Source organism: Mesoplodon densirostris, chromosome 20 (assembly GCF_025265405.1).
Source record: "Mesoplodon densirostris isolate mMesDen1 chromosome 20, mMesDen1 primary haplotype, whole genome shotgun sequence".
Lineage (NCBI taxonomy): Eukaryota > Metazoa > Chordata > Mammalia > Artiodactyla > Ziphiidae > Mesoplodon > Mesoplodon densirostris.
In genome coordinates, this window is record NC_082680.1 from 17,291,776 (window position 1) to 17,304,033 (window position 12,258).

The 12,258-nt window shown below is 43.3% G+C and overlaps 1 protein-coding gene across 1 annotated transcript in view; it reads left to right on the forward strand.

Moving 5' to 3' along the window:
- Window positions 1-753: 753 nt before the first annotated feature.
- Window positions 754-12,258, forward strand: part of MTMR7 (myotubularin related protein 7) — a 97,314-nt gene continuing 85,809 nt past the window's right edge. Inside the window, exon 1 of the mRNA XM_060085791.1 lies at window positions 754-809. Within this exon, the coding sequence (XP_059941774.1) occupies window positions 786-809 (24 nt within the window). The 5' untranslated portion in view covers window positions 754-785. The remainder of the gene's footprint in view (window positions 810-12,258) is intronic.

Genomic DNA, 12,258 nt, shown 5'->3' on the forward strand with positions numbered 1-12,258 from the left:
GGCAACAACTACTCTTAATATCATAAATGGAAGAATGATGCTTTATAATGGATGCTTTGTTATCTATATCTTCCAGTTCAGTTAGTTAGAGCTACGTGAAGATGTCAAATGAGCATCCAGTACGGTGCCAAGGGAAAGTGTCTCTTCCAATGGTAAAGTCACAGGCTGATGTGAGATGCCTGTCTTAACAGCACTTTCTCGAGCGCTAACACTGTTGCTATTTCCACCTTCATCCCAAATGCTCTGCCGCCTGTGGTGAAATATACAGACAGGGCCCAAGAGGCCACACTGGATCTGGAGTGTTTGTGGCAGCCTTTTTCCTGCCCCACCCTGAAGTCCCACCTATCCTGGGACGCTCTGGAAGGAAGCCCATAGGCGGTGTGGAGCAGCGCTTGGTCCCATCTCTCCTCCAAGAGGCCACACCCACCGCAAGGCCCCCATTGTGTCTCGGGCAACAGTAACCCCACAGTCTTACGCTGGCTGCCCTTCTTCAGAGGAAGCGGGCGGCTCTGGCTCCCGCGACCCCAGCCAGGCAAGGGGCGGGGCGGCGACAGGCGGTGCAGGTGGCAGTGGCGCAGAGACGCGCGCTCTAGGGCCGCGCGGGCGCCCCGAGCCCCGCACGCCTGCCTCGCGCGGGCGCCGCCGCACCTGAGGGCGGAGCCAAAGCCCGAGACCCGCCCGCTCCCGGGCGTGAAGCCCCCTCCCCGCGTCCCTCCCGCCGCGCTGCAGACGCGCGCAGGTGCGTGAGGCCTCTCCCGCCCGGGGCCTGCAGACGCGGGCTCGCCATGGAGCACATCCGCACGCCCAAGGTTGGTGCTGCGGGCGCGGGCGCGGGCGGAGGCGGGAGAGCGGGAGCGGGCGGAGGAGGGAGAGCGGGAGCGAGAGGAAGGATGCTGAGCCAGCTGGAGGCCCGGCTTCCCTGTCCGGCGCAGACCGAACTGGCACCGCGAGCGAGCGAGGGAGGAGGCGGCGCCGGAGCCTCTCCCGCTTCGCCGGGAGGCTGGGCTTCCTCTTGCTGCCTCACAGGCCTAGCCTTGGCTGCTGCTGGATCTAACCTCTTGTCCTTGGGGATGCTCACTGGACAGAGGGCTGGACGGGAGGGAACCCCAACTGCCTGTAGAGTAATGGGGCTGCTGATAGGCTGATAAACGCTCCCTTCTGGTCTAGCACTAGGTTGCTGCTTAAAATTTTTTTTTTTTTTCTGTTGGCTGCTCTGAGCAGTTGAAAGAGAAACAAGCCTTCCTAATAACAGGTGCAGGGAAACGAGTTACGTGCAGGTGCGTTGAATGCACTCGGGAAGCTTGTTGAATCTAAGGGTTCAGACCCGCCCAACCCGCCCTTCTGCTTCTTGGTCCTCAGGCTATCAGCTGCAGTGGACCTTGCACCGAACAGATGATCAGTGTTCGCTGTAGACTGAATGTTATCAATCCTTCCATCTTCTTGCCTTTCCCAGTGGGTTGCAGCTTACAGACTCGTCCACTGGTCTGTTTTAAACAACACCAGCTCTTAACAACTCAACAAAAGCGACTGGTCCCAGATCATTTCAGTTAAATAACACTGGAAACGTTGACCCCTGTACCAAACCTTACTATTCATGGTTGTACTAGTAATAAAATTTAGAGCGAAAAAGGTGATCTACATTCCTGATAAAAACCCTAAACTAGGGACAAAACCTATTTCAGGAACCTGTTGGCTGTCTCTTGTTACTACCACTACAGCGCCTTGCGTTTCCGGGATGATCTCCTGTTCAAAATCTAGGTCCTGACAGTGAAGTCAAAGCTGGGCCTGAGGGCCTCCCTGGTGGCGCAAGTGGTTGAGAGTCCGCCTGCCGATGCAGGGGATACGGGTTCGTGCCCCGGTCTGGGAGGATCCCATATGCCGCGGAGCGGCTGGGCCCGTGAGCCATGGCCGCTGAGCCTGCGCGTCCGGAGCCTGTGCTCCGCAACGGGAGAGGCCACAACAGTGAGAGGCCCGCATACCGCAAAAAAAAAATAATAAAAAAAAAAAAAAAAAAAAAAAAAAAAGCTGGGCCTGAGTGGGCGGAACTTAGGAGGCCCCAGGGATCGTATTCATCTCATGGGGCCATTGCTGTGCAAAGTCCAGTAAGAAAAATTCATTCCTAAATTCCGGAATGGTTCCTCTTTATAAAGGCAGCTTTACAATTGTCTTATGTCGGTGGAAGAATAAAATCTTTTTAGTTTGCCACATAATGTGAGTTCCAACGGTAAAGTTAAGCTGTATTGATTTTGCACTGTGGAATTAAATTGTTGCTTCACAATCGGGAAATTGTAAACTTAGAGGAGTGCCATAAACCGCGAGATAGGTGGCTCAGAGCTTTCAGGGTTTAAGTGGTGCTAAATAATTTATTCTGGAATGAGGAATTTAACTCATGAACTCCCTCTGCCCTTGACAGGGGCATCCTTTCTTTGTCATGATGAAGGGGGCTCTTGATAAAAATGATGTCTGATGTGAATGTCCGTAGTGATAGGGTGACGTGACACTGAGCGCTTTTCTTCCTATGGAATATGAATTTTGGGAGTAAAGGCCTTTTCTCATCCTTATTCAAACTCATTCTCTACAAAGCCATGTGTGCAAACCTGAACATCAAGCAATATTCTCACTTGTTCTTAAAACCCGTTTTCATAAACACCCTGTACCATAAATCTTCTATCAGGAAACAGAAAGAAATGGGGGGAAATGGATGATTGTCTGAAATTTCATTGAGTTGCGAGTCATGAACATTTAGGATAAGGCAGGTGGAAAAAATTAAAAACTACAGAGGTTGGGGGGGATCCCATCCATTGATTCACTCATTTCATTCCACAAGCATTAGAGAACCTTTCTTGTGAGAAACTCCTGTGTGAGCTCTGTGAAGCTCCAGACCAGGGAGCTCCTGGTCTGGAACGGAGTCAGTTGTAAATCTGGAGAGAGATATGTACAAGGGACAGTGGGCAGAGAGGGCACTGGATGGAGGATCAGCTCTACCATAAAGGGTGAGGGAAGGCTTCTTAAAAGAGCTGAGTCTTTTTTTTTTTTTAATTTTTTTTTTTTGCGGTACGTGGGCCTCTCACTGTTGTGGCCTCTCCCGTCTTGGAGCACAGGCTCCGGACGCGCAGGCCCAGCCGCTCCGCGGCATGTGGGATCCTCCCGGACTGGGGCACGAACCCGTGTCCCCTGCATCGGCAGGTGGACTCTCAACCACTGCGCCACCAGGGAAGCCCAGAATTTATTAATCTTAACTTTCATGTATAACATACAGCAATGTAAATTATATTTATCATGTTATACATTCCATCCCTAGTACTTATTTATCTTATAACTGGAAGTTTGTACCTTTTGACCACCTTCCTCCAGTCTGCCCCCCTGGTAACCACAAATTGGGTCTCTCTTTCTATGAGTTTATTTGTTTGTTTGTTTTGAGGTGTAATTGCCCTACATCACTGTGTTAGTTCTTGTTACACAACATAGTGATTCGATATTTTAAACAATTTCATTTTACGTTTTTAAGTGCAATACTAATTTTCACAGTATAAATGAAAAAGGACTGTACTACTTACAGAGTTTGTGTTGTAAAATGTATAATTTTTGATGGTCATATTCGTCTTTGTTTTGGGCTTCCATTATATTCTGGGGGTGCTGAATAGATAGCTTGTCTTATATTGTACGATTTCATGTTTTAGGAGGCTTGTGAGGGGTATACACTCAAGTTTGAAGTGTATTTACCATGTGGCTGGCAGGGGTTTATTTTAAGAGGAAAGGAAATGCATGTATAATGTACAGTTGTTTTCCTATTACAGTGAAGTCATTCATTTACTCTTCGTAAGCTGTGCGATATCCACCACAGCCTCTGTACTCTGCTTCAGGCTCTGGAGTGCAGTGTAAGGAGACAGATACCCATGAATAATCTGGATGCTTTGCACATCTTTCTTGGTGTGTGTGTGTGCGTGTGTGTGTGTGTAACAGAAGCCTTTAACAGAGCGTATACCAAGCAGGTTGTGTGTGTGTGTGTGTGTGTGTGTTTAACAGAAGCCTTTAACAGAGCGTATACCAAGCAGGTTGTGTGTGTGTGTGTGTGTGTGTGTGTGTGTGTGTGTGTGTGTGTGTGTGTTTAACAGAAGCCTTTAACAGAGTGTATACCAAGCAGGTTGTTTCTCTCCCGGAATGGTTCCTGTATAAGTAAAAAAAAATGTTCCAGGGCTTCCCTGGTGGCGCAGTGGTTGCGAGTCCGCCTGCCGATGCAGGGGATACGGGTTTGTGCCCCGGTCTGGGAAGATCCCACATGCCGCGGAGCGGCTGGGCCCGTGAGCCACGGCCGCTGAGCCTGCGCATCCGGAGCCTGTGCTCTGCAACGGGAGAGGCCACAACAGTGAGAGGCCCGCGTACCGCAAAAAAAAAAAAAAAAAAAAAAAAAAAATGTTCCAAGGAGGAGCTAGTTTGCAGTTGGGTTTAAGTCAGGACACCAAGCATTACCTGTATTGCATCACAGTGAACTTTTTGTTTCTACTTCTCTGTCTGGTTTTCTCTGTCACGCTGAAAACTTGCTGGTAAGAAAAAACCCTGCAAGAAGCTTAGGGATAATTTGGGTTCAAGTGTTACTTAGTTATATATAAAGCCTTCAGGGCTTTTAGAAGTAACTTGAAGTGTGTTGTAGGGTTTGGGTTAGTATCGGATAGATGCTAACGTGTCTAGGAACCTGGTGAAGTAATCTCTACTTTTTATGCTTTGGTCTTTCTGGAAGACATTTTTTCCCCACACATATAAATTTGAGTTGTAAAATAGAATATGTGTTGACCTCCAAAACTCCAAATAGACCTTGAAAGTGCCTTTTGTTCCTTTCCACCCCGGTCCCTGGTCTGAGCCGTTACTCTCACAGCCTCCTAACTGGTTCCTCTTTGCTTTTCTCCAACCCCTCCTCCACAGAGGGAACCTGGGTGATGCTTTTATGACACAAATTGGTCATGTTACTTCCCTGCTGAAATTCTTGGGTGGCTTCCCTTTGTACCCAGGATATAGAGTGAGAATCCCCAGAGTGGCCTGCCTGGATGGACCCATGTTTACTTCTCAGCCTCATTCTGTGACAGTCGTCTTCTTACTCACCACCCTCTGATCACAACTAGCCTTTGTGGGTTTCTCACATGTGACAGGTTCTTTTCTGCCTCAGGACTTCTGCACTGCTGTTCCATCTGGAGGATACTCTTATCCCCACTCTTCACCTGCCTACATCTCTCACCTTCGTAGTTTCACATTAAATATAATTTCCTCAGGAAGGTATTCCCAATTCTCCATCTAAATCAGGGCTGCCTGTTATTGATATATTCTGTCATGGAACCCATATTTCACCTTATGCCCCTTGTTACATACATGTTTTATATATATGCAAGTGATTATTTGTTTCATGTCAAGCTCCCCTTTTAGACCAGGAGCCCTGTGAAGGTGAGGATCACATCTTGTTCACCCCTGTATCCACAGCCCCTAACATAGTTTCTGGCACCAAGTAAGCACACAGTAAATAAATTAAGAATTGGATAATAGAAGGAATGAGTAATTCTTAATTTCAGCCCTTCAGTTTTTAATATTTTCTTTAGTAATCCAGGCCTTTTGTGCATTGTACCCATGCTAGGTACCATATTGTCAGTCTTCTAATAGTATTAAGTACTTGTGGATGTCAATATATTTTATAAAATATATAGCATATATATAATGATATGTATTTTGTCATTATATATTGTTTTAATGAGACAGAATTAAAATAACATAAAATTTACCATTTAGCCATTTTAAAGTGTACATTTCAGTGTGTTTTGGTATATTTATATGTTGTGTACCTCTCACCACTGTCTAATTGGGAACATTTTCATCACTCCCAAAGAAACCTAGTACCTATTAGTAGTCAGTTCTCATTCCCTACTCCAGCCCTTGGCAGCCACTAGTCTGCTTCCTGTCTCTATTAGATTTGCCTATTCTGTACATTTCGTATAGATGAATAATACAATTTGTAGCCATTTGTGACTTGCTTCATTTAGCATAACCCTTCCTACGTTCATCCAACTCGTAGTAGGTGTTGGTGCTTCATTCCTTTTTTATTGCAGAATAATATTCCGTTTTGTGGATATACCACATTCTGTTTATCCTTTTGTCAGTGGATGGGTGTTTGGGTTATTTCCACTTGTTTGTTTATTATGAATAGCACTGCACATGAACACTCACACTTGTTTTTTTGGGAGAACATAACTTTCCAGTTCTCTTGGGTGTATCTCTAGAAGTGGAATTACTGGGTCATATAGTAACTTTCATTTTTGAGGAAACTATGAGGACATCTTACATATTATACAACTAAATCTTTTTTCCTTATATATACATCTAATAATCTAGAATGATTTATGTAGTATTCAGAACCTAGGCACGTTAGGACTAGTTGTTTAAACGGGTGAAGAGGTAGGTTTACATCAAAAGGGAGTATAGATTTTTATTGTTATACATTTAAACAATTTCTTAGAAAAACAACCTAATGAGATGAAGTTATATTTAATTCTAATTTGTGATAATATGCCCTTTTTATATAGTTGAAAACAGCATGCTTTATCTCTCTTACTGACTTTTTTTTTTTTAATTTGCCATGTTCTGAATTCTTTTGGCCATTACCTGCACCAGGACTTTTTTTTTTTTTTTAAAGATGTTGGGGGTAGGAGTTTATTAATTAATAAATTTATTTTGGCTGTGTTGGGTCTTCGTTTCTGTGCGAGGGCTTTCTCCAGTTGCGGCGAGCGGGGGCCACTCTTCATCGCGGTGCGCGGGCCTCTCACTGTCACGGCCTCTCTTGTTGCAGAGCACAGGCTCCAGACGCGCAGGCTCAGTAGTTGTGGCTCACGGGCCTAGTTGCTCTGCGGCATGTGGGATCCTCCCAGACCAGGGCTCGAACCCGTGTCCCCTGCATTAGCAGGCAGACTCTCAACCACTGCGCCACCAGGGAAGCCCCTCTTATTGAATTTTTTGCCCACCATTATTTTGTATCTATATTTTATATTCAGATGTCATCTCCCTATTTATTGTTTTAATGGTTGCATATTATTCATTTGAGTAGGGTTTGCTTAAACTGTATCCACTCATAGGGATGTGGGTTTTGTGCCCCTAGGAAAATACCTGGTACAGTTTTCTTAATTAATTATTGCCCAGAGTGGAATGATGAGAGTAGGAACAGTCTGTATAAGGATTCTCATTACGTGATATCTTTCAGTATTAGAAAGCTTCTTTATGGTCCAGGGTTTAGAAAAACCCTTTATAGTCCCAGCGAGCATAAATGAAGGGACTGCGGAGGAGAAGGTCTTGGCTCCATATAGAGAAGTTCTTTACCACAGTTATACCTGTTGTAGAAAAGAAATTCGTTTATCTCTTGAAGGATTACAGGTGTCTTAAGCAGAGTCTGGATGACTCTTGTTAGCAAAGACGTGAAGGTGTTTCAGGCATCTGAGGGGAGAATAGACTAGAATCCTGTTTGAATTTCCTCTGAGCCCAGTGCCCAGCTAGCCGAGCTCCCTGCTTCTGACGCTGAGAACTTGCTGTGTCCCTTGGCAATCCACGATGACCATGGACAGCTCTAGCCATTAGGAAGTTGTCCTTATATTGAGTCAAAATCTGGCTCACTGTAGTTTTTAGTAATTGTGTCTAGCTCTGTCCCCTGGGATGTTCCCCAATACATCAATCCTCATTCCAGGAAATGGCCCTTCGAGGATTTCCTAGGATGCCACCACCTCCATAATCCTTCCCTCTCACCTAAGTAGTTGGTTTAGCGCTGCTTTTCTGGCAACCAACCAGTGGCTTGGTTTTAAGTCCCTTTATATCCTGGTTACTTTACTCAATGAGTTTAAAAAAAGTATATGATTACTTCAGGTTTTGTTGAACTGGGAGAGAGTAAAGTTTGCTAACTATTTTTTAAATTTAAATATCACGGAGCCACAGCTCAGGGGCCTTCTGGTGAGCTGACTGTGGAAGAGAGCCCTGAAGTGGTCTCCACACATTGAGCTGTGAAGTCAAGTCTCCCCTGCCTTTTCCTTGAATGATAGTATCTTACACTTAGCTTTGTTGAATATTATCTCATTGGATTTAGCTTCTTGCTTAATCCCTAACACTGTTTTTGGATCCTGATACACATCTGCTATTCCTCTCAGTCGGGTACCATCCACTATTTAACAGCCTTGCCCTCTATTATTACCTCATCCATGATCTTATCCAGGGAAGAAACTAAATTAGGCAGATGTGACTTCTTAGTAGCTTAAGTTCGCCCTTATCTCTCAGGTTCTCCGGATAACACTAGTTCCCTCAGCTTGGTGCCATTTACCGTTTGATGAACTTGGCTTCCATCACCTCTCCAAATAGCTCATCAAAGAAAAAACTGAAGTAGCCTGCAAATGATTGAGTGAATCCTCCTGCTGACTGATAGTTTCCTTTTCTAGGTTCATACAAAATTCCATTAAAGAAGCCGTTTTAGAATCTTGCCTAGATTTAATGTCAAACTCACCAGCTTATAACTCAAAATTCCATACCCCCATTTGAAAATAGTGATGTCATTTGCAAGATCTGTTTGTGATAGAGATCAATAGAGTCATGAGAAGATTGGCTTTCTCTGTGTCATTCACTGTCATGATACCATCGGCACTAAGTGTTATCTCTTTCATCTTTATTTTTAAAAGTATACATTTTCAGGTTATAAAAGTGTATTTACTTTTGATTCCTTAATAGGAAAAATATGGAAATTAACCACTGTTAATATGTGAGTATATTTCCTTCTGATATTTTTTTTCTTTGCATGAATACTCACACTTTTTATTTGCTTGTTTAGAAATTTAGAATCACCCAATTCAATTTTGTAGTGTGCTCCTTTTCATTTACCTTATTGTGGTCTTTGAAAACATGCTTTTAGAAGACTATGTGATTTTTTTTATCCTATGGAAATGTCATTATCACATTAACCATTTCCCCATAAGGCTGTTCCAATAATATAATGAAGAATATCTTATTTATTAATTATTATTTGCATATAAGCTAGAGCCCTAGATGGAATTACTGTGTCATGGAAGATGAACAATTTTATGGTTGATATATGTTGCCTAATGACTTTCCAAAAATATTATATCAATTTTCAGAAATAGGGCATAGTGTCTTTCTCACTGTACCATTGCTTAATTATTTAAAAAATATTTGTTAAAGGGGGGATAGCACTGCGTTATTTCATGGTACATTTTTTTTATTTCTAGTGAGGTTGAAGCATTTTCAAAAATATGTTTGTTGACTATTTTATTACTTTTCTCAATTATCTATTTATATCTTTCTCCATTTCAATAATTGTTGTTTTTGTGTGTGTGTACAGTATGTATATATATTTGTATATATATTTTACTGCCAGACTGTTTTCTGGAAGTGACTGTGCCATTTTAAGATCCCACCAACAATGTGTGAAGGTTCCAGTTTTTTCGTATCCCTGCCAACACTTGTTATTGTCTGTCTCTTTTATTCATCCTAGTGGGTGTGAAGTGGTATTGATCATGGTTTTGGTTTGCATTTCCCTAATGACTAATTATGTTGAGCACCTTTCATATGCTTAATGACCACTTGTATATTTTCTTTGGAGAGCTTTCTATTCAGATCCTTTGTTCATTTTTTAATTGGGTTATTTGTCTTTTTTAATTATCGAGTTGCAAAAGTTCTTCATATATTATGGATATAAGTTCCTAATCAGATATATGACTTGCAAATGTCTTCTCCCGTTCTGTCAGGTTTTTTTTCACTGTCTTCATGGTGTCCTTTGAAACACAAAAGTTTTGAATTTTGACAAAGTCCACCATACCCAGTTTTTCTTTTGTCACTTGTGTTTGTGATGTCATATCCATGTATATATATATATATATTTTTTTTTAAAGGAATTTTGCCTCTTTTAAAAATTTTATTTATTTATTTATTTATGGCTGTGTTGGGTCTTCGTTTCTGTGCGAGGGCTTTCTCTAGTTGCGGCGAGTGGGGGCCACTCCTCATCGCGGTGCACGGGCCTCTCCCTATCGCGGCCTCTCTTGTTGCGGAGCACAGGCTCCAGACGCGCAGGCTCAGTAATTGTGGCTCACGGGACTAGTTGCTCCGCGGCATGTGGGATCCTCCCAGACCAGGGCTCGAACCCGTGTCCCCTGCATTGGCAGGCAGATTCTCAACCACTGCGCCATCAGGGAAGCCCCATGTATGTATTTTTTAAAAGCCCTTTTTTTCTGATTAAAAAGATAATGCATTACAGAAAATTTAGTTCAAAAAAGCAGAACGAAAATAAATCCATGCATAATCTCAATACCCAAGAAGAACTGCTGTTAACTTTGTATATTGTGAGCCCTTTTCTTTATATAAAGATGGAAAAGTGTTATAAAACAAAATTACATTTGTTTTCCCTCTCTCTTTCTGTCTCTCTGTGCCTGTGTGTGTGTGTAATTTGGGGGGTGAGAGTCTGTGTGTTGTATGTCATACAGTATACCATAAATATTTTTCTCACCTTATTAAACATTCTTCTGAAAAGTGATTTGTTGTAACTGCATGGTCTCACATTGTGTGGATGCATTATAAGTTATTTAGTGTTGGGAGGCAGTTAATTCTCCGTGGGTCGTAAACATTTCTGTTCTTTTGTTCTGTAATTATCTTTTCAAGGGTGATTTTATAGTAAACAGCCTTGGAAGAGAGAAATAGTTTCTCCCTTGGGCAAAGGGCAGACTTGTTTGCTGTCCGGGTAATAAAGACAACATTTTCCTCGGGGCCAAAGGTTGGTCAGCGTTGCTAGCAGCGCTCTTCTAAGATTGGCGTGTATGATGCTCTAAGCTCTGAGTTTCCTCATCTGGGACACAGAGCCGCTCTGAGTGCAGCATCCACTGGGCTGCTGTTTCCGACTGGGGAGGTGGGGAGGGGTGGGTGTAGGCACCTGATGCAGACATGGAGCTCCTGCTTCCTGGTGTGCAGAGAGTAATGAAGTCCTTTGTTTCTGACCCAGGAGTCTTGTGTCTTCCCTCAGCAACCATGAAACTGTGACAGGCTGACTTGTTAGGTTGCAAGCAGACTAAAATTTCAGGCATTTTACAGCTTTTAACCAAGTTTATTATCACTTAATATTTGACATTTAATTTGCTTCCATTTTGTCACTAGAACAAATAACTGTGATAAACATCAGTGAATTTAAATTGTTGGGCAGATCTCTCTGTTGCCTCAGATTAAATTTCTAAAGTGTGATTTTGGGTTCCATTTCTATATCTATCTTAAAGATTTTTGATATCTTCTGCTAGATGTCCCTCTAGAGTTGTGTCTGCTTTACCAGTGTAGCAGAGGAACTTTTTTCCTTTATTCTTATGAGAATGATATGTGAAGTGTGGTTTCTCATTAATTTATATACTGTAGCTTTGCTTATTGGTGAGATTGAATATACTTTTTTTTTTTTTTTCGGTACGCGGGCATCCCACTGCCGCGGCCACCCCCCCTGCTGCGGAGCACAGGCTCCGGACGCGCAGGCTCAGCGGCCATGGCTCACGGGCCCAGCCGCTCCGCAGCATGCGGGACCCCCGGACCGGGGCACGAACCCGCGTCCCCTGCATCGGCAGGCGGACTCCCAACCACTGCGCCACCAGGGAAGCCCGAGATTGAATATACTTTTGGAGGCTGTTTGTAACAGTAGCCATATAATAATAGTACTGGTGAAAGAAAATCCTTCAGTAGCACTTGCTGTGTGCTAGGCACTCAATTCATTAGTCCCTGAAATAACTCTATTAGATGTAAGTGTTATTATTATCCCCATTTTACAGATGAGGAAATGGAGGTGAAATAACTTAGAAGGAGCAGAGTGAGGATGCAGAACCAGACGGTATAGCTGCAAAGTTTGTTTTCTCAGCAGCTACGCTATCTTGTGTTTGCATGTTGAGAGCGGGAGAGAATGTGGTCTGGGTTCTCACTCCTGTCCGGCTTTACACTCCCAGGGCGAGGCCTTCTGCAGCCCTGCTCACATTTTTGCCTTGAGGCTGCCTCTGGATTATTAAACATGCCCCTTGTTTTTTCTTATGATTGCAGTTTGGTTTTATGGAAAGAACCAAGGTCAGCATTTTGTTTTGATTTAATACAGATTATTGCCCAATTGTTAAAGTCTCTTCCGTTGCCCAATATTTGACAATATTGGGGAGGTAGTCTGTGTAATCAAATACACTATCTCACTTCAAAAGCCAGGCTGATAAGTTCGTTACAGTGAAACAC